Source organism: Ambystoma mexicanum, chromosome 8 (assembly GCF_040938575.1).
Source record: "Ambystoma mexicanum isolate Mex_15411 chromosome 8, UKY_AmexF1_1, whole genome shotgun sequence".
Classification (NCBI taxonomy): domain Eukaryota; kingdom Metazoa; phylum Chordata; class Amphibia; order Caudata; family Ambystomatidae; genus Ambystoma; species Ambystoma mexicanum.
The window spans coordinates 175,255,823-175,279,268 of record NC_090929.1 but is presented as its reverse complement, the minus strand read 5'-3'; the positions used below and the strand labels follow the sequence as shown (position 1 = coordinate 175,279,268).

At 47.0% G+C, this 23,446-nt stretch overlaps 1 protein-coding gene across 1 annotated transcript in view; it reads right to left on the bottom strand.

Annotated features, from left to right (window-relative positions):
• Nucleotides 1-23,446, bottom strand: part of PMPCA (peptidase, mitochondrial processing subunit alpha) — a 422,362-nt gene that overhangs the window by 249,514 nt on the left and 149,402 nt on the right. The window contains exon 5 of the mRNA XM_069609581.1: nt 12,154-12,248. Coding sequence (XP_069465682.1) covers nt 12,154-12,248 — 95 coding nt within the window. The remainder of the gene's footprint in view (nt 1-12,153; nt 12,249-23,446) is intronic.

Below are 23,446 nucleotides of genomic sequence, written 5' to 3'. Positions count from 1 at the left end.
TGGCTGGGGGCAGTATGAACCAGAGACCAGTGATTGGTTACTACTGAGAAAGACAGATCAGAAACGAAACTGATACTGATTCCATGCCAGACCCCATGCTGGAGAATAGGGCGAATACACTAGGCATCGGAGGGAGTGTGAAAGAAGGAGGAGTGGGCATAATACTCCACAAACATTATCGACTTCAAGATTGTGAGGCTACCAACCTATTAGAAGGCAGACTGTTAATATTGGAAGGTAAATTGGAGGGAGCCAACTTATTACTGCCAGCAGTATATGCTCCCAACCAGGGACAAGAAAGATTCATAAAGGGAGCGCTGGAAAGAATACAGGAGCGGGCGGCGAACCTATACATGCAGACCTTAATGCCTGGGCAAATGAAACCTGGGATAGAAAGACAAGGGAGGGGAATGCCGACAAGGGGGCAGATAAATGGGGTCACCTGGCCTGGCACCAGATCAGCGCAGTTTGGCAGTAAGGAGGCTAAAGCACCCCAGGGAGGAGGGATACACATTCTTCTCCCCATCGCACAAAACATATACGAGGATGGATTCCCTCCTTATAAACAAGGACCAGAGCTCGAGGGTTATAGATTGCAATATAAGGTCTGTGGGATGGTCCGACCATGATATGGTGACCAGCACCCTAGATATCACGGGACTAGACCAAGGGGCTTGTGGCGGTGCAACGACTCGCTCTGGAGTGACCCCATCTTCGCCGACCGTCTGGCCACAGAGATAGCTGAATATTTTGATTTCAATGACACTGGGAAAGTAGGCGTGGAGACGGTCTAGGATGCTGGGAAAGCCACCTGGAGAAGCCTGCTGATAAGAGAGGGAGCGAGGAGAAAGAGGGAGAGGGGCTTGGTAGAAGAAAATTGTGAGGAAATAGTGGAAAGAGAAGAGAGGATGCATGCTGGGAAGGGAGACAGAGGAGCTCAGAGAGCAAGTAGGGGTCAGAAGGGCGGAACTGAAGGCATTGGGTATGGGAGAAACCCTAGGGGAATTGAGATATTTGAAGCAGAAGTATTATGAGAAGGGCGAGAAGGCGGATGCACTCCTGGCAGCAAGACTGCGGGCCCAGAGGCGGGAAAGATGGGTGACAAAACTAGAAGATCCGGGGGAGGGGGAAAGGGAAGGGGGACCGGTATCACCGAATGACGTTGCGCAGGGATTTGCCCAATACTATGAAACACTATATGCCAGCGAAGTACAGGACACGGAGGAGGCTGGTCAGGGGAATACCTAAGCGGGATACACATGAAATAATTAACACGCCCGGAGACAGAACACCTGGATAGCCCAATTACGGCTGAGAAGGTCCAGGATGCCATATCACACCTCCCTAATGGGAAGGCCCCAGGAAAAGATGGTTACACTATAGGGTTTTACAAGGTACACACAGGAGTCCTGACACAGCACTTAGTTAAGTTATTTAACCACATCCTGGACACAGGGAAAGCCCCCGCTACATTCAGCAAGGCCCTGATATCGGCCATTCCAAAAGGAGGGGAAGAGACCCGACCCTCTACTCCTCATATTGCCCAATCTCACTCCTAAACGTAGGTGAGAAAACATTACACGAATCCTGGCAACAAGATTCGAAGAGAAGCTGTCCCACATAATACATCCGGACCAAATGGGGTTCATAACGGGCAGACAAGGACCAGACGCAATTAGGAAGGCACTCTATTTAATGGAACACATTGGGGAGCAGCCCGGGGAACAAGCACTGCTAAGTGTGGATGCAAGAAAAGTCTTGGATAGGCTGGAGTGGGGCTCCCTTTTTGCAGTGTTACACAAAATAGGGGTGGAGGATAATCGGGGCAATCTACTCAGAGCCAATGGCCAGAGTCGTGGTCAATGGGGCTAAATTGCGTGAGTTTTACCTGACAAGAGGGACTAGGCAGGAGTGTCCCCTTTCGCCCCTACTGTTTGCTTTGGCGATAGAACCCTTGAGGGTAAGGCTAAGGGAGGACGAGAGGATAAAGGGGTTTGAAGTGGGAGAGCAGAAATATAAAGTATGTACAGCGATAATATTCTCATGTATCGGTCGAACACGGGGGAGTCCCTACAGAAGGGGCTCAGAGTCATAAGGGAATACGGAAAAGTGTTGGGCTTTAAGATACATATAGGTAAGTCAATCCTCCACCCTCTGGGAGAGGGCGCTTAAGAACAGCTTAGGAGGTGGTCGCACCTGGGGATACCAGTGGAAAGAGACAGCATACAGTACCTGGAGGTGCGAATACCGAGAGAATTAAGTAAAATGTATGATTTTAACTTTACCCCCCCCCCCCTCCTGAGCCCCCCGCTCCTGCACAGGCTGACGGGAGATCTATAGACATGGACGAAACTGACGATCTCCTGGCTGGGGCGTTTAAATGCAATGAAAATGGTACTGCTCTCCAGAGTGCTATACTTATACCAGGCACTCCCGATAGACATCCCAGAAATACACTTTGCAGAATTAAAAAATAATATGCTAACATTTCTGTGGCAAGGGAAAAGGGAAAAAGCAAAGGGTAGCCTACAAACTATTGATTCAACCTAAGGAGAAGGGAGGGGTGGGATTGCCAGGGATGAGAACGTACTATAGGGCGCTCAATTCAGGGCTTTGGTTCCCCATCTGCGCATAGATAAGGACACACATAGGGTGGGGATAGAGAACTTTCTCTTCTGTCCGGTCACACTAGGGGAATGGCTCTGGGCTCCGGTTAAAGCGATACCAGGTAGGATCCACTCACACAGGATTCTGGGCCACAGGAGGTTGACATGGGGGAAGAGGTGAAAGAGATATTGGGCTAAGGGGAGGAGGGAACGGCTGACCTACCTCCCCATGGAGGAAAGACACAGGGTACCAGAGGAGACAATGGTGCATCGGGGGTGGGGTTGGGGGGCAAAGCCAATTAAGTTAGTAGTGCCTCCACTGAGACCCGAAGACTCCAAGGTGCACCCAAAGGGAGAGGACTTCGTGACCCGGAGGAACCAAGGAAGTGATTACCCTGCAGCCGCAGGAAAACAGTTGGGGTTAGGAGGGGAAAGATGTGTTTTAACCCGGTTTGGGGGAGTGGGGCTGAGGGACTGAAATCTTGTTTGATGTCTTCGGGTCTTGCACTGTGATAATGTTTGCAGGAAATCTGTTTTGTGTTGTAATTATGCTTACACCAATAAAACTGAATTTGAAAACAAACAAAAAAAACTCAAAAAGGACAATATAAACAGTAAATAGCCGAGTGGGTCAGGGAGAAAGGGTCAAGAATTTTCCAAAAGGCATTATCGTGGTTAAACAAAAGTAAGGTGCAGGGCTTTACACTGGAAACAAGCTGCAAAACGGTTTACTGCCATCAACACGTCCAAACCTTAACTGGGATGTTAGTTAAAAAATAAAAAATAAGGTGGACACAACGTATCCCTTGCTGCACTCTGCTAAAGATCGCTTGTGCTACACTAACAAAAAGTTCCAAAACAAAATGAGACATTCCCTGCAATGGAAGCCATAGGGACTGGCTAGTGCACCCCAAACCAAATTAATTGAAGCAGGCGAGTGATTAAAATGTGGCCTAACGCCACCCAAAAATCAGTCAGAAACCAGATAGAAAGCAGATTTGCTGATGACGCCATTGAAGATCTTTCCCAATACCAGCTCACTTGGTTAAGGGATGCAAGTTCTGGAAATATTCCAGCAAGGGAATTAATTTCCAAATATAATATGCAAAGTTATTTTCAATTTGGGGGGAGGGAGCCCCCTTCTTTGGTATGTTCAACTGATGAGCCTCACAGACCCCCCACCGTATTCTGCAGAGCCACCGTTAGGGAGAATTCTCAGAAATGTGCCAATTCCTCTCTGCAGCTGCAGTAAACCACTCAAGGGTGCCCATTTTGTCAAAATGGCCCTGGTCTTATTTTTTCGCCATTTCTTTGTGGAAAGGTCCTTCTTGAGATTTACTCTGTGCGCCAAACCAGGTTAGGTCCCTTTGCTCGGTTTGCCTTTGGCGGGATTCACGAGTGATGTCCGCCTCTGGCTCCAGTATGTTTGGTAGGAGCAGGAAGTGAGGGAGGTGCCCGAAACTCCCCGTGCTTAATCCCCTTGGTTACAGGAATGCACCCAAAGGTGATTGGCCGGGTGGCTGTCCGGCAAGGACAGCCACCCTGCTGGGTGACTGACAGCTAGGCTGGAATGAATGGGAGAAACCTGCATAAAAGGCAAGGCTTTTTGGCTTGGAAGGCAGAGTCGACCAATGGGCGAAGGAATCCGAAGATGATCTTGGAGGAGACGCCTGCTGCAACTCCTGGGCCCTTGGTTTGCCCGGTGAAGCCCAGCTGCTGTGCTGAAGCTCCGAATTCGCCTCGACTAGAGAAGTCCTGTAAGGACGACTTCTCCCCTTGAGTTGGTGGGACCAATCAACTCCAAAGTGAACTCGTCTGGACATCCTCTCGAAGCTGGCTGAACTTCCTTGCTGCTGCAGGAACCGAAGTGCCAGGGCGAGGAACACCAGATTCAGAGTGCATCACTTTTAAGTCAGACCCTGAGCTGCTGGAAGATGCTCTGGACTCCTAGGAAGCAGGAATGACCAAGCCTGCGCCACCTCAACAGAGTGCTGGACCCCAGATGCAACGAAAGTCCAAAGTGGTATCCGAGAGTCTGCGGTGGTGCTATTTGCTGAGTTGCCGACCGTCCTGTTACGTTGCAGGAGTCCCCTGAAGGACTTCCTCTTGTCCTCACTACTGAGTCACAGGAACAACAGGATCTGCAGAGCCACACAGGAACAGACACCAGCTGGAACCATTTCTTCTAACCAAAGGTATTGTACAGTCTAAGAGAACTACCTCTTGTTGTGGTAGCCTTACTTTATCTCAGTTGAGACTTGTCTTGGATGCTTCTGTAGAGTTGCTCACAGCTTCTTTACTTCACAAGCCTAACCAGTATGTGGCCCTATATTGATTCTACTATTTTCTACAAAGACTTCTAAAACATTGTGCAAGACTTTTATTCACCTACAAGAAGTGCTTCAGCTCACTGAGACTTTTGCCCAATTGACATTGGCTGGCCTGGCTCCCTGAATAACTCTTCTGTCCTCTGACATTGTGTTTTACCTTTCCTCCCAGAAAGGGGTTAATTTACTTTGCATCGGGGGTTCAAAAGTACTTACCTGCTTCAGAATGTGTGTGAGATCTCTTGTTTTATTCTATAACCCTTTTCTTTGACATGCTTATAAGTATTGCTCTAAATGCTGCAGTGATATATTAATGTCCAGTGTCCTAGCTAATTAAGTCACCCGAGGGTGTAGGAAGTGTCTGTGTGCCATCCCAAAAGGGTACTTGCTGATTTAGAGAAACTAAGTGTGTATTTTGAAGTGTATTTGTGTGTTGCTATTATATTGACCCTTCCGAAGAAGGCTTATTCAAACCGACTGTTAAATTAATAATTGTTTAATCAAGAAACCTTGTGTACAAGTGTTGATTTGAATACTTGTCATTGTGAATTTCTGTGAAACCACCCTAATGCTCACATTGAACCCTCTTGAGATAAGCCTGGCTGCTCAATCACGCTACCAACCTGGTACAGACTTATACCAAAAGGTTGGGTTCCTATTGTCAGGAGGTCAAGGTTGTTGTAGTGCGCCCAAAGGGTACTACTCCAAATCTTGCCCGACAGCCACAATAGAACATGTTGCCATGGCTTCACCCAATCAGCTACCACCAAAGGACAGGACAAAAGGTCAGTTTTCCAGTTCCTCTGCAAAAATAATGATTCAACAGAAGGTAGCACAGTTAGATGTGGAGGATAAAGACCTGGACCCTTGGTCTCCCATATGGCTAATGTATTGAGACAGACACCTGAGGTAGGGAGTGGATGGATCACTCTGATTCTAGCTCTCCAGAGAAATCGGTGGAATTTCTGCAGTGTGAAGGAAATTGACATTGCAAAAAGAAAATATGTTAGACAGTGCAACATAATTGCTACCAGTATTTAACTATAGATAGGCCATGTCATAGCCTTCGTAAACTATAGAAGTTTGCCTGTGGTTCAGATCGTTAATGTGTAGGTATTTATAAAATGGAGGCGATTTGAATAACCGAATTTTGGGATGATAAATATGCACATGCTGCAGAAAGGCCCAATCTTGCATGTACACAAGGCAAACTAGAAGAACAAGTTACTTATCCATGGTAACGTTCTTTTCGACTGGATGTTCCTCCCACGTATTCCTTATCTTTGAGGTTTCCTAATATCCAGCTTGCTGCCTCAGAATTTCTTTTTCAGTAGTAGGCGCTGTGAGTCGAAGTCTGGTTGAGTCGATGTCCCTCGGGGGCCTCTGTCTCGACGTCACCACAGGTATAAGTAGCGCGCGCATCGCACGTTGGTCAGTTCCGTTTTGAAGTGTCAAGCACTGTCTTGATTTAAACCGTTACTCCCCTTGAGAGGGACCGCAGACTGTAATCGTAACAGAAGTTTACTGTGGGGTAGGATGAGAGGAGCAATAAGGAATACGTGGGAGGACCATCCAGTCGAAAGAACGTTACCATGGGTAAGTAACTTGTTCTTCGAATGGATTGTGTCCTCCCTTCCTCATCTTTGATACACTCCCAAAGCAGTTACATAATTTGGAGGAGGGAGTACAATTCAAGTGAGCAAGTATGCACAGACTGCAGTACTGCTTTTCCAAAAGCAGAATCTTGACTAGTAGAGGAATCCAGAATGTAGTATTTCGTAAAGGTGTGTTCGGACGACCATGTGGCAGCTGCACAAATATCCTTTATTGAACTCCCTTCTGCAAGGCAGACGGAGTTGAGACACCCCTGGTCGAATGAGCCCTTAGATGTTCTGAGGCGTCTTTACCGGCCAGTCTAGCATTCTGAAATTGTTAAAAAATAATCCATATAGAGATGGTTTATTTGGTGATGGCTAGACCCAATTTATGACCTGTATATCCCACACACAACTGATCATTCTGTCTTAGTATTGCCAATCTGGTAACGTAAAAACTCAGTGCACGCCTATGGTCGAGTCTGTGAAGACTTTCTTCCTCTTTCCCCGGATGTGGCAGAGGATAAAAGGATGGTAAGGTTATTTTCTGAATGATGTGAAATTCATAAACAGCCTTGGGGAGAAAATTAGGCTTCACCTTTAATACCAATCTGTCTTTATGAAAAACAGTATGAGGAGGCTTGCAGGATAAAGCCTGCAGGTTACTCACCCTTCGGGCAGATGTTATTGTCACTAAGAAAACTGTTTTCAAGGTAAGAAGTCTGAATGGGCAAGAATGAAGAGGCTCAAAAGGAGCACCCATTAGAAAGTTTAAAAGTAAATTGAGATCCCTCAGTAGGACTTGAAAGGGAGTCAGGGGATAAACATTAGTTAATCCCTTTAAGAATTGTAATACCAGAGGAATCTTCGAATAGGAGACTTCCTATGAAGTGCGCTTGAAGATGGAAAGCGCTGCTAGGTAACCTTTGATGGTACCAATCTGGAGACCCAGATTTGCCAAGTGCAAAAGAAAAGAACACCATCGGTGTATTGCATGAGAAAGGGTCAACATTCTTATCTCTACACAAGCTGCAGAACTTATTCCAACGGCAGCAGCATAAAGATTTTGTTGCTGGCCTTCTGGCCAAAAGCAAAACCTCCATTACGTCATCCGGGAGGTCCCAATCCTTGTATCTCAGCTTCTCAGAAACCGTGCATGAAGGCTGAGAGTCCCGATAGCCAGATGGGGTACCAGACCCTCCTCTCTTTGTGGAAGACTAATCGGAGGGCAGCTGGACATGTCCAGAAGGTCCGGGTACCACGTTTTCCTGTCCCAATCCGGGGCAATTAGGATCATGGATTTCCTTGTACCTCCTCAACCTCCTTATTACGTGAGGAATGATGGGGACTGGAGAAAACGTGTACAGGAGTGGAAATTCCCAGTCCACCACGAACGGGTCTCCTAGAGCTCCTCTTGGGGTAAATTCCCATGAGAAAAACAGTTCGCACTTCCGATTAGCACCGGTCATGAACAGATCCACTTGTGGGGTTTGCCAAAGGGTGAAGATATCTTTAAGGACTTCCTGAGCTAGTTATCACTCATGGGAGACTGCGCTCTGCCTGATCAGAGCGTCCGCCATTGTGTTCTTCTCTCTGGCTAGGTGAACTGCTGATAGATTCCTTCTTGTAATGCCCAGAAGCAGAGCTGCATTGCCTCTCTGCACAGTGGTAGTGACCCTACTCCACCTTTCTTGTTGAGGTAGTACATGGCCACTGTGTTGTCTGTCATTATCAGGACATTCTTTCCCCGTACAGATGGCAGGAAGGCCTTCAGTGCTAGTCCGATTGCCCTCAGCTCTAAAAGGTTGATATGTAGTTTGGACTCAGATGGAGACCAACGCCCGCTGATGGTCAAATTGTTGGTATGGGCTCCCCACCCCGTGAGTGAGGAGTCAGTCACTACTGCTATCTTTGGCCATGGTTGCCAAAAAGGTTTTCTTTTCAAGATGTTCTCCCGACAGGCCCACCACTGAACGTCAAGTGAGAATCTGTTTGGGATTTGTAGGAGATCGGACATCTTTCCTGAGAACTGTGACCACTGGTTCCCGAGAGCCCATTGGAGAGATCTCATTCTCAGACAAGCCTCTGGGACCAGAAAAATGCAGGATGCCTTGAGGCCAAGCAACCACAGAAATCGAAGGCTGGTAGATGTAGGGCATTTTGAAATGTTGTCACCATCTGCAGAATGTCTTGAGCCCTCACCTCTGGTGGCGAGGCTTTTCCCAGGGATGCATCCAGGATTGCTCCGATAAATTGGAGTCTTTAAAATGATATCATCTGGGACTTCTTGAAGTTGAGGGAGAAGTGCAGCCTGTGTTGGGAGTGGCAAGTATAGCTGAGATGTTCTAGGGCGTGTTCTGGGGAACGGGCCCTGATCAGCCAATCGTCCATGTAGGGGTAGACGTGAATCCACCCTCTCCTGAGACTCACTGCCACAACCGCCATTAGCTTGTTGAAAATCCTCGGGCAGAGGTTAGCCCAAATAGCAGAACCCGAAACTGATAGTGAGTTGCCAATGGCGAACGTCAGGTACTGTCTGTGCTTGCGATGGATCGGCACATGAAAGTAAGCATCCTGGAGGTCCAAGGATACCATCCAATCCTGAAGCTGGAGGGCCTAAAGGATCTGAGAAAGGGTTACCATCTTGAATTTGTCCTTCCTGAGGAACTTGTTCAAGTCTCTTAAGTCCAAGATGGGTCTCACTTTCCGTCCTCCTTTGGAATTAGAAAATAAGAGTAGTACCAACTCTTGTTCCTCTCCGCTACAGGTACTGGTTCTATAGCACCTTTCTCCAGCACGGTTAAAATCTCCTGCATAAGGAGCGGATCCGGAACCTTCAAAGAGGTGTTCCCTGGTGGATGACTCAGGTTTTTGCAGGAAAGGTAGGCAGTAACCAGGGGCCAGATGCTGCGACAACCTGCCTCCTACTGCCGTCTTGTGATATAAGACCTCAGAGAGGTTTTGGAGCGGCTGACGCAGAGGCTGAGGGTGAAGCAGCCCCTGCTGTTGCAGTCTTAGTACCTCTACCCCATCCACCACAGGGAATTGTCTTTGACCTCTTTCAGCTGGCTGACCTCTGCCTTTTCAGAATGCGGAATAATAGCAAAAGGACCTACCCCTCCAGGGAGCACCTGTGGGGCAGTTTGGAGTTTGCCTTATTGCAGCTCCAAGGGATTTGGCCGCCGCCTTGGAAGTTTGTAGCTTCTCCAAACTCTCATCAGCTTTATTCCCAAATAGATGTGTGCCATCAAAGGGCATGTTGAGAGGCTTGGACTGAATGTCTGGGGCAAATCCAGACTGTCACAACCACGCAAATCTACGGATCACTATACTAGCCGCCATGACTCTGCTGATGCTGTCAACCGAGTCAGGATCGGTCTTGAGGGATTCGCACATAGCGTCCTTCACAATGTTCAAGAAACCATGTCGTTCCTCCCCTTCGGGGATGTGGCCAGCTGCCATAGCAATACACTCCGAAAGGGTGTGGGTAAATCTCACCAACGTGCACATGGCATTAGCAGATTTTAACGCCATACTACCGGCCTAGAAAACCTTCTTGGCCATGGCATTATATCTTTTGTCATCCCTATCTTGTGGAATTTTGGGATAGACATTTTGTCTATCAGAAGTAGCTGCCTGTACTACCAGGCTTTCTGTTGTCGGATGTTTTGAAAGGTACAGAGGATGAGATGTAGCAGCTCTGCGTTTGGCCGTTAGCTTCTTACTCACTGCTGGGACAACCTAGGGTGTTTCCCAATTGGAAGTTATCCTCCTCTGCAGAGCCCTATGAAATGGGACAATTGGGTCTTCCTGTGGACAGTTATCCAATATGTCCATTAAATCGTCCTGTTCCAAAACAGGTGTGGGTCTGGACCATCCTATAAACTCCATGGCACTCGTCATGAGTTGTCTAGAAGTACCTTCAGCATGATATCCTGGATCTGCATTATCAAAATCAATTTCAGGGGAAGGGTCAATGCCACTCATCTCATGAAGACAGTCCTGCAAGTATTTTATACCAGACTCTTCCGATATGAGTTCCTCTGGAACAAAAGGTGTTCCATATTCTAGACCAAATGGTCTTTCCTCCTCAGATGACCCCTCTGCATCTTCATAAATTGAAGAAAGTTTTAAAATACTCTAGAGCGAGGTTGTAGTGTATAAATCTTCTCAAAAGAAGAAGGCGCTATAGACGTCATAATGGGATCGGACAGTGTCGAAATCGTCGATTTTGACAGCTTTGACAAAACTGTCGATGGCTTCGAAGGTTTCCACAAAGTTATCGATGGTTTCAACACAAACGTCGAGGTCTTCGATGATAGAATCGAAGTAATTGGCATATGCAGCGTTGAGGAGGTCGACACTCGAGGCGTCAATTGCTTCTCCTTCGATTTTGGCATCAAGGGCGCGCTTCTCGGGCTTACTGTATGGGTTTCTTTCAGCGTTGATAATTTTTTGTATGTCATGGAGGCTTTCTCTCGACTCGAGAGGTGAGACCGCTCTCGAGGAGTTTTCACAGCCGGGTTCGAAGACTCACGGCTCTTGTGCTTCCCAGGTGTTCTGACTGGGGTATCACCTCTAGGTGTTGTCGAGGGGGACTAACTCTGAATTCCTCCCACTGAGTCGGGGTAATCTGTTTTGAGGGACAAACGACCCATTCGGGTGAACTGGATGAGGAAGTGGACGGCGACCTATGGCGCCTCTTTTTGCCATGCCTCGAAGACAAGGAATAATGCAACCCACTTTGCGAATGGGAGCGTTTAGGTTTTTTATGACTAGGAGACGAAGGCCTCGACTCGTCAGACAATTTACGTTTGGAGGGGTTAATAGAATTTTGAGGCATACCTCTCTCCAACTTCCCTCTGCGTTCTCTCAATGCCTTGGTCGTCATTGACATGTATTAGTCACACTATGAGCATGGATGTTCTGACCCTATGAACCACAGGCAGATCCTGTGCGGGTCCGTCATGGACATTTTAGCACCGCAGTCCTGGCACTTAAATCCGGACTGAGGAGTAGACCGAGCCGATGCGGAAGCTATCTTGTTGAAAACTCGATGAAATTCTCTTAGAAACTCAAAGAAATTCGAAGTATCTCACGGAACCAAGCATTACGTTACCGAAGCTGTGAAGCACGGAAAATCGAAACTGAGCAACGGGCACTGTGCACGCTACTAATACCTGTGGTGACGTTGACTTTGAGACAGAGGCCTCCGAGTGACATCGACACGACCAGACTTGACGCACAGCACCCTCTAGTGAAAAAAATGTTTAGAGGTGGCAAGCTGGATATTAGGAAACATCAAAGATAAGGAATACGTGGGAGGACACAATCCATTCGAATTATGCGTTTTATTTACGAAAGATTACAAGCACAAATCTGTCCAGGAACGATTTAACCAGAGAAGGACAAAGACGCTCAGAACAGTGTACCCAGTTAGTTGACTTTGATGACGGTTTTCTCTTACAGGTGCGTTTCTTTGCTCTACAAAAAGGGACTGCCTTATATTCTTTCCACTAAACTGCGATGTATAAATCCTTTGTTCAAGTGACAGCATGTCACCAGCTATGTATTAATCCTCAATGGAGTCACAGTTCCTACCAAAGCAAATGGAAGAATAATTACCTGACAACCGAGGCTGCAAAACAACATCAGCTAGCAGACTGACCACAGTGTCCAGACCTTTGGCATCGGCAGACACAGCATACATGGTGGTATCCCTGAAAGGTAAATGCATATCAAATAAAAAAAAGATTTTGCAATGTTCCTTTTAAATCATTGGTCCTACCAAAGAAGTCTTGGAGAAAGGCAACACATTCTAAAAGATCCTAGTGACCATAAGCAACACGAGACAAAGGTATAGGCAATCATCTCCACTTACCTCAAAGGCATTGGACATAAACTACACAAGTACACAGAATGCATTAGCTGGATACAACACCACAAATCTTTCTGGCACTTGGTTATGTAGCACAGCTTTTATAATGTGCCAAATTACCAATTTAGCGGTCTTAGAATACCAAGACTTACCAGCAGGTTGGTGTTTTTGCCACTGATTGTGGTACCCATATCTTAGTGTGAAGAGTCAGGAATTAAACTCAGGCACATGTCAGCCAGGAGTGTGGTTAAAGACTTTTCATTGAAAATTAAAAGGGTTCGGAAAATGCCTCTCTGACCCTATTCCTTAGAGGAATTTCCCTACCTAAAACAAAAACTAAGGATGTGTCTGTGTCAGAACATCCAAATAAAAAACTGTTTTGGTCCAATGTTATATTTGGACACTCACAATAAAACAAACTCGAAGGTGAAAAGAGAACATTTATTTAACCTTGCGTGGTTTAGAAAAGTGTTCACAAAAGAACAATAAATGGTTCCATAAAAGGATAACGGTCCTTGCTTCAAAGGGTAATTCCCTTCCCCTGGATGATTATTTCTTGAGGTTTTTATACACAAGTCGTTGGGCCTCTCAGGGATGAAGGTCCTTGTTTCAGAGGGTGGTTTCCCTTCTCCTGTACTCCGAGTTTTAATACACAACCATTCATTGGGCCACTCTTGGCCATTACAAGACTTGCACACAAAACTGTCTGGCTTAGTAATCTTGGTTTCTTTCAGAACACCTGGTATCTCAGATGATGTTGCTCCTTTTCTCTCGTTTTACACAACTTGCCTGGTATACTCTCCTGCCAGGGGTTCTGGTATCCACACAATGCAATCTGTAGTCATCCAGCACAGAGACCTTGGTAATCAGTCTTAGGGCCTGTATAATGCTTGGTGAGGGCCTTTCTTTTGATTCTGATCCATTTTTGGCTTGTTTTTGAGCACCCTTTGAAGGGATTTGAGTGTATTTTGCAATTGATTTTCTGAGGGATCTATTTGGTGTTTTACAGTGCCTCTCAACCAGTTTTTTTATTTTTTGATCTGCTCGACCTCTGGAGTGGGCTGCCTTAGTGCTGTAGTCCTTTGTTTCTGTCTTTTTCTTTCCCTCACCCAACCCCTCAGCAATTGGCTCTGGCAGTCAGGTGTCTCTTTGCCTCTGCCCTGTCGGCCATCTGTTCCTGCTCCCCTCGGCCTTCTCCCATTCATCTTCATCCATCCTCGCTCCCCACCCCATCCTTCTGGTTCTCATTGGTCCGTGGACTCCCTCCCCAGTGACTGGAATAGCAGCATTTCCGAGGCCCTTGCAGCAATGGTTAAGGTAAGTGTAATGTGGAGCGTACAGCCATTACTCTATTCCAGTAAATCCACACCACTCTTATTATCTATTATCATCTAGCCTAATTGTGTAAGGTAGCCATTTTGGCACTCAGTCTAAATGCTTGTGTGTGTATGTATACATCTACTAGACCCCCCTCCCCCTCCCAATCTTTGCACAGGTAACTGTAAAGACTGGAGAGTGGTGTCTGTACTCCTGCTCTCTATATGGCAGAGGAGAGGAAGAGAGGACCCCAGCCAAGATGCTCTATTTGGTAAACATGGTCGAGCAATCAAAGCCTAGCTTCTCAGGAGGTGATGCAGGCTGGTTCTTAAGTACAGTGTAGTCCCCAAACCCCCACAAAGGAATGTCCACACACTGTATTAGTAAAAACAGTCTTTATATAATTAAGGTTCAAGGTTATATACACAATCACAATAACTCACTTTGTGCTCAGTTAATCTACATTGGCAAATATGGAATACATTAATCACCGTAATCATACTTCTGGTGCTTGTATCTGCTTAGATTCACATGCTATGTATAGGCCGACATCTAGTGTAAGCTGCAAAGTATTAGTTTTTTGAAATTCGAAAAATGGGCGTCGAAATAGGGCGTGCCAGTAATACTATCCCTATTGTGACGTCCCCTGCACCCATGATCCCTCACCTGTGTGGGTCCCTTAGATTGTTTTTTTTTTCTGACATGAGGTAGCATGAGGAGTAGAGAGAGTACAAAGTTCCTAAACAGATACGTACATATATGGAAAGCTCAAGTAAACATCTATATACCTTCCCTCAGGGGAGGAAGGGTGGGCGCATGTGCATCTAAGCAGATACAAGCACCAGAAATACGATTACTCACCATAATGTATTCCTTCTGATGCTTGTGTAATCTGCTTAGATCACATGCTATACATAGATTAGCAAGCAGTGTTATGAGAAGGTGGTGGGTTGTGAGAAGGAATAGCGGCAAATAGATGTTTTAGAACCGCTTGTCCCACCTGTGTATCTGTTTTGGAATTTGTGTTAATGCAGTAGTGCTGAGTAAAGGTATGAACTGAGCTCCATGTCGCGGCTCTGCAAATGTTGTCTAATGGTACGTTTGCAAGAAAAGCCAACGTAGCCCCAGTGCCCCTTGTAGAGTGGGCTCTTGGTGTAGAAGGCAGTGTCTTGTCTGATAATGAATAGCATAACTGTATACATTTGACTATCCATTTGGAGATTGCTTGCTTTGAAACGCGCTCTCCTTGTCTGCCTCTAGCCATGGAGACAAACAGTTGATCCGTTTTCCTAAGCCGTTTGGTTTTATCTACATAGTAGAAAACCGCTCTCTTCACATTTTTTTTTTTAAACTGTTTATATTAACTTTTACAACACAAAACCATGTAATTAAACAATGGGGAGTAATATATCCCCACCCACCCCAACCCCTCCCAACCCCTTCCGAGTCATGCATGCATATCACAATAACACGTCAGTCTAGTTATGTCATAACTAGAAGTCCAACAAATAAAAAACATTAAGTGTACAGTTACTGTAGAGGGCATATCCCCCGGGCGGACCCACAACAGAACCAAGTAAATGCTCCGACACAGCGGTTATGCACCTTCAAAGCAATGACCAAGCGGTCTCCAGGGTACTCTGAGACGAGGAGACACTCACACAGTTCTGTTCATCAAACATGAAGCTCCTGAAGGCCAACCAATAGTCTCTGGGCCTACTATTGAAAGGAAGCGTCTGATTGTACTGAGTCTCTCTCCGTTCGCACATCGACAACGTTCAACCGATGATGTAAAGTGGGGGCTGTGGCTGCCCCCCACAAACGTGCCACCAGAGACCTTGTGACCACATAGGCCATGCCAAGCAAGCGTTTAACACTACCAGATTGCAAGTCCACCAACCCCAACAACCAAGTTTCAGGAGTGAAAGGGATCGGGACATCTATTAACTTCTACATAACATCTGCAATGGCCAACCAAAAGATTTGAATATGAGGACAAAGCCAAGCCACATGGAAGAAGTCGGCTGGGGTCTGTTGACATCTCTTGCAGCTCGGGGACCTGTGTGGGAACAGTTTATGCAGCGAAAGAGGGGAGTGATACAACTGATATAGGAACTTATAATCAATCAAGTGAAGCCTGTTGGTAGAAATCGATTTGGACTGATTAAGTACAAAACCCCATTGAGCCTCTAACAACTGCCTTCCCATTTAGTCTTATATTGGGATGAGGGAGACGGCAACAATCACATCAACCCATACAGGGAGGAGACCACCCTTATAGAGGATATCGGATTTGAGACGTACTCCAGGATTGGAGAAACCGCCGGAGCCAAGGGAAAATCGGGCCACCTTAGTCTCAACACTTCACAAAGGCGGAAGGTACAGTAGCATAGTGATCGGAGACCACTCGCCCCCGACTATAAATTAGCCATGCGGCGCAACATCTCCCAACGTATAGACCTACAGAGCCTGGAAATGTTGAATGAAAATGTGCTCGAATGTAAGGGGGATCCCTTGGACCCTGAATACGGCCATCTTTGGGGAATACCACAGTCCCAACCCTGCCCATTTCGCTAGCTGATCCCAGGCCTTCAACGCGATCTCTAAGGGTTGAACCTCCGCCCTCACATGGCGCTCCCGGGCAACCCAGAGAAAGCCCCTCAGGTCGTCAGTCTGAGCGATGGACCTTTCCAGTTGAGAATGGGGACAGCTATTCGTAGGCGACCACCATCAAATTGAGTATTGTATACGAGCTATAAGGTAATCAAGAAAAAGATTTGGGACCTCCAGCCCACCCTGCGCGTACGAACAGCACAATGTACGTAGGGATATACGGGGATGATTTCCTGCCCAGATCAATTTGCACATCAGTGCCCTTACACGTTTGCAAAAGGACATAGGGGGCCATACCGGGACGTTATTGAAAATGTAAAGTAGTTTCGGTAGGATAACCATTTTATATTTGAGAGATGCGGGCCGCTTGGGACAGGGGGGAGTCATATCCAAGTATCTACCCTATGCTCCAGGTGTTGCAGGGCTGTGATGTAGTTCTCTGCAAAGAGGTTTGTAGGGGAAGTGGACACTCTGACACCCAAATAGCAAATTCCCTGTGGGCACCAAGCAAAGGCCTCCCCAACATCCTGTGGCAAGACCCCAGTTGTGAGTGGAAGGACCTCGATTTAGACCAATTAATTTGTAGGCCGGAGATGGCACCGAAAGCGGATAGCTCCTCCATCACGGGCTGTAAATTAGTCCGAGGGTGTTTTATGTATAACATGTCGTCCGCATAGAGGGAGACAATGGATACACAGGAACGGATGGTCACTCCCCGATGAGAATGAAACTCCCTCAGAACGCAAGCCACTGGCTCGATAGGGGGGGAAAAGGGCACCCCTGCCTAGTACCCTGAGAGGGATAAATAGGAGTGGATTGAATCCCATTTGTGTACACCAGGGCGTGCGGGGGCAGAGTAGAGGAGTCTGACCCAGTGAAGAAACGTGGTGCCCACGCCCGTGCGACGGAGGACCTTGAACAGAAAAGGCCACTCAACAGAGTTGAATGCATTCTCCGCATGCAAGGCCACCGCCGCAATAGGGACGTCCGGGTTCACATTATGCATTAAAGTGAATTATCTACGCAGATTGTTCTGTGTCGATCGTCCAGGGATAAATCCCGCCTGATCTGGGAGGATCAGGGTGGGCATGTGGGGAAGAAGCCGGGCCACAAGCAGTTTTGCCAAGATTTTGTTATCTGTATTTATCAAAGACAAAGGGCTGAAGGGCTAAAGGATGAACATTGTCTAGAGTCTTTGTTGGGTTTAAGCAGTACTGTGATCAAAGCAGTCCGAGTGGACTCTGGGAGAACCCCGGAGGAAGCCGCCTCTTCAAACATGTTACATAAATGGGTGTCAGAAATGTACCAAAGTATCAACTGAAAAGGATACAATACTCAAAAGGATACAGGAGGTAGGGTCTTCCGGATCCCTGTTCACCCGACTTGATAGTCGTGAAGTCAACAAAGACCTTCCAAATGATACAACCCTCTGGCTGATAAAACAGGCAGAGCGATGGATCACTGGAAAGGGCGTGGGTAAGGTATAGTAATCCAGCCTAGGACAAATTAAAGTATCATGAATAACTGCTCCAACCTGAGTATGATGAATTAGATAATGACAGGAATGATCACACTGACCTGTATCTCTGGGTAGAACAATCCAGAAGTCTCTTGATGGATTTGAAATGAAGAACAAAACGTCAGGGAAGGGAAAATTAGTAAGGGAGACTTATCCCGAACGGAACGAGGCTCACGCTAGATACGGGTTGAATTCACCACAGGATAGCGTCCAAAGTTCAGTTCAAAGTCACTTCCAATGATCCTTGAAAGGCTTCCTTCCCACTTTAGGGATCAATCCTTCTGTTAAATCCACAGATGCAGGAGTTAGAAGAAAATAGCGTTTGAAGACAACGTGCGCGTGTGGATTTACACGCGGGCAGGATTCGCGCAGCCTGGGCCAGCCGCGTGTGAAGACAACGTGCGCGTGTGGATTTACACGCGGGCAGGATTCGCGCAGCCTTGGCCAGCCGCACTTGAAGACGAAGAGCGCGTGTGGATTCTACACGCGGGCAGGATTCATGCAGCCTTGGCCAGCCGCGTGTGAAGACAACGTGCGCGTGTGGATTTACACGCGGGCAGGATTCGCGCAGCCTTGGCCAGCCGCACTTTGAAGACGAAGAGCGCGTGTGGATTTTACACGCGGGCAGGATTCGCGCAGCCTGGGCCAGCCGCGTGTGAAGACAATGTGCGCGTGTGGATTTACACGCGGGCAGGATTCGCGCAGCCTTGGCCAGCCGCACTTGAAGACGAAGAGCGCGTGTGGATTCTACACGCGGGCAGGATTCATGCAGCCTTGGCCAGCCGCGTGTGAAGACAAAGAGCGCGTGTGGATTTTACACGCGGGCCGGATTCACGCAGCCTTGGCCAGCCGCAATTGAAGACAGAGAACGCGTGTGCATTATCACGCGAAGGGATAGCTCCAGGAATCAGCGTGTGGCGGAACACACGCTATCGAAGGCCCAAAAGTAGCTGTAGGATAAAGCCAGGAAGTAGATCAGAGGTTCAGCTACACAACGCCAATAGAGACGATCAGAAGCAGCGAGTGAAGTTTCTACGCTGCTTAAATACGTAATACCGTAGTTCACGTGACGAAGCAAAAGTCACGTGAGGTTAGCGACGTGAAAAGTGTAAACGTCGTTTTCCCGGTAACGTATCGAATAGCCTCCATTTGGAGTAGAACGGTCTCGCTGTCCTACGAGCGTAGCGTCCAGCATGCATGACAGTGCCATCCCCCAAAGGGACAACCTCTCCCCTTCTTGTGTGAAAGCGCTTCAATAAAGCAGGAGCATGTATGTTGGAAAGAGGTTCCCAGGACCTATCTTCGGGACCATAGCCCTTCCAGTCCACCAGATAATATGGTCTACCAGAACGGAGTTTCATATCCAGTATGTCCTGTACCTCGTATTCATCAGACCCCCGCACAGAAATAGCAACAGGCCGTACAGGCAGTCTAGTAGTGTCAGAGAACGGCTTAATGAGCGAGACGTGGAATACAGGATGCACCCGCCATCGTTGTGGCAAAGCCAGACGTACAGCAGCAGGATTAAGAACATGGAGCACTTCATACGGACCGATGTATCTAGGCAACAATTTCTTTTTGCCTGGAATCCTTAAGTTCTTAGTGGATAGCCAGACTTTCATCCCAGCCTTATAGACAGGTGCGGATACCCTATGAGCATCGGCATAGAACTTGTCACGTCGTTTAGCCTGCTCCAATTGCTGCTTCACCTTTCTTTGTAATCTCTTCAGATCACGAAGAGTACGGCCTGCGGCAGGCGTGTCCAGGGATAGACCGGAATCCAGAGGTATTGATCGGGGGTGTTGTCCATAGAGAGCATAGAACGGTGAAGTGCCTATGGCACTATGATAAGAGTTGTTATAGGCAAATTCAGCCGCCGGCAGTACCGTGAGCCAATCCGATTGGTATTGCAAACACAGACACCGCAGATATTGTTCCATAGTACAATTGACCCTTTCAGTCTGTCCGTCGGTTTGAGGATGATAAGCGCTGGACATTCTATCATCAATTAGTAATGCAGATGTTAAAGCTCTCCAAAAGCGTGACGCGAACTGCGAGCCCCTGTCAGTAATGATTACTGACGGTAGACCAAAGAAACGAAATATATGTTGGATGAACAGTTCAGCCAGAACAGTAGCAGTTGGTAAACCAATACAAGGAATAAATAGGGCCAATTTAGTGAAATAATCCACTACGACCCATAGGGTATCATATCCCTGATTTGGGGGGAGTTCCACCACAAAGTCCATAGATATCATGTCCCATGGTTTGGTAGGGACAGGCAGGGATTGGAGTAAGCCCACTGGTTTACCAGGTGTATTTTTACATTGGATACATACAGAACAAGAAGATACGTAGTTTATAACGTCTTTTGCCATGGATGGCCACCAGCACCACCTTTTGAGCAGGTCCAGTGTTTTCTTCCGTCCAGGATGGGCTGCAATCAAGGAATCATGATTCCATTTGAGGGCTTTATTCCGCATTGAAGGAGTTGGTAGATAAAGCACTCCTTGTGTGAATGGTAAACCGTTATGCACGTCCAGATTCATATCCTGGACTACTTGTGGATTGTTTTTTACCCACTCTTGTATTTCGGTTTTTAAGGATGGTTGAACCGAACAACTACAAATCACATGATCTGCCAACAGCTGGGTCTGTACTTGTTTTTCTTCCTGCGCCTCTTTACTCATACGGGACAAAGCGTCCGATTTAACATGTTCTCGGGCAGGACGATAGGTGACCTGGAAATCGTATTGGGCAAAAAAGACATGCCATCTGGCCTGACGGGCCGTAAGGCATTTCATGGATTTGAATGCTTGGAGATTTCTATGGTCAGAGTACACCAACACCTGTTGTTTGGCCCCAAGAAGATGATGACGCCATTCTCGGAAGGCATCTTTGATAGCCAGTAGTTCCCGCTCAGTAACGGTGTAGTTCCGTTCATATGAGGTGAGTTTACGAGAGAAGAAAGCCACTGGGTGTTCCTCCTTGGTTTCCGTGCAAACTTGTGAGAGCACTGCGCCAATAGCGACACTGGATGCATCCGCTTCAACAACAAACTGGCGATCAGGATCCGGATGTTGAAGCACGGGTGCAGTGGTAAATGCTTCCTTCAGCTTTTCGAATGCTGCTTGGGCATGTTGGTTCCAACAGAAAGGTACTTTGGAACTAGTTAAAGCCGTCAAAGGAGCTACTGTTTTGGAAAAGGAATGGATAAATCTGCTATAGAAATTCGCAAAGCCCAAGAAAGACTGTAGTGACTTGACGTTATGTGGAATTGGCCAGTTCAAGACGGCCTTTACCTTGGAACGACTCATTCGAGCACCTAGATTGGTAATGTCGTAACCCAGGAATTCCACTTCCTGTGAATGAAAGACACATTTTTCGGCTTTCACATAAAGATGGTTCTCCCTAAGTCTTTGTAGGACTGTAGAAACATGTCTGACGTGTTCCGATAAAGATGATGAGTAGATCAAAATGTCGTCCAGATAGACAACCACAAATCGGTCCATTATGTCTCTGAATATGTCATTCATGAAGAATTGAAATGTGGCGGGAGCATTGCACAGACCAAAAGGCATCACCAGATATTCGTAAAGACCATACCGTGTCTTAAAAGCGGTCTTCCATTCGTCGCCTTCACGAATGCGAACCAAATTGTATGCACCTCGCAAGTCCAATTTGGTGAAGTAACTGGAAGTGCCTAACTGATCCAACAGAACGTTTATTAGTGGTAAGGGGTATTGGTTTTTGATGGTGATATCATTAAGTGCCCTGTAATCAATGCATGGTCTGAGGTCTCCCTCTTTCTTAGGAACAAAGAATAGAGGAGATGCAGCAGGAGATTGTGAGGGCCGTATAAAGCCCGTTGCTAGCGCTTTGTCAATGTATTCTTTTAACACGACATCTTCTTTAGGTGTTAAAGAATAAACACGGCCTGTAGGAATTTTGGCACCAGGAATCAATTCGATAGGACAGTCGTACTGTCGATGAGGAGGTAATCGTTCTGCCTGGCCTTTATCAAAGACATCAGCATAATCAGCGTATTCGCATGGTATTATATTGTCGCATCGATGTACAACGCTGATAGCAGATTCCTCCACCATAGAGGCCAATATGTGTTGTTTATTTGACACCTCCTGACTGGTAAAGCAATGTTCATTGCAATGAGTCGAAGGATATTGGAGCGATCCCGAAACCCAGTCAACAGCAGGATTGTGAAGGGTTAACCATGCAAGACCAAGTATGATCTCGTACTGCGGAGCAGCAATAACATCGAAGATGATTTCTTCTGAATGGTTATTAGATAACGTCATCTGAACCGGTACCGTCTCCTGGGTTACCATACCAGAAACTAAAACAGATCCGTCCACGGTGTTCACCGTTTCAGGTCTTTTTTTGTTTACAAGGGGTAAGGAATGGTTCTTGGCATAGGTGATGTCTATATAATTGCTGGTGGCTCCAGAATCAACCATGGCCTTGGAAACCACTTCTCGCTCATCACAATGTAACGTCACCTGAACTATTACAGGTGCATGTTTAGGAATGGTACTGGAGTCCGATGAAACACTCGACATAGGGACTCCTGCTAATGTCGAGTTTTGGCGTTTCCCGCACGCTTGACAGGTTTTTTAGGACATGTTGCCAATAAATGCTCGGAAGAACCACAGTACATACATAAGTGGTTTTTTCTTCGGTTCTCCCGTTCTGCATTGGACAATCGGCCTCTCACGGCGCCTATTTGCATGGGTTCAGGGTCGTTAGAGACGACTGCTGGTGTCTCTGACCGCCCCGAGACTGGCATGAAGGGCTTTTTCTCTCCCTTTCGAGCATTCCTTCGGGCGTCGATTTGTAGAACCAAATCGAGCAGCTCTGGGAAACCCGTAGGAACCACAGGAACAGTAGATAAGGAGTCTTTCAGTTCTTCAGAAAGACCCTTGTAAAAAACAGCCGTTTTCTTGCTGTCAGGCCATTGGGTTTCCGCCGTCAGTTGATTGAACCGGGCAACGTAAGACATAAGGGGTTGGCTGCCCTGTTGTAGGTTAAGCAACTCTAGATCTGTGGCTTGAGTAGAGTAACGCATGTCAAAGACTTTACTCATAGCAGTCAAGAGATCGTCACAATCGTACAACAAAGGGCTATTAGTTTCCAACAAAGGGTTAGCCCAAGCAGCGGCTGTGCCCCCTAAATGGGAAAGCACGAAGGCTGCTTTTGTGGTTAGATCAGGAAAAGATGCAGGACGGCAAAGAAAATGGAGTCGGCACTGATTTACAAAGGTTCTGTAGGTTTTGGGATCACCCGTGAACCTTTCCGGAGGGGCCGAGGGAAACTGAGTGGGCATAACCACATTAATAGTTTCCTGTGGGGGTGCCGTAGTCCCAGATCCAGATGCAGTAGCCATCGGCGCCTGTGCTCCCTGAGGACTACCATGTAGGGCGTCTTGCATAACGTCCATACGGTGCCGTAACATGTCCTGTGCAGTAACCATTTCGTTTCTCAAATCGTTGATCAACTGTGTCAAAACAGTTAAAGGATCCGTACCCTCCATGGCTTCTGATTCTGTCAGAAATGTACCAAAGTATCAACTGAAA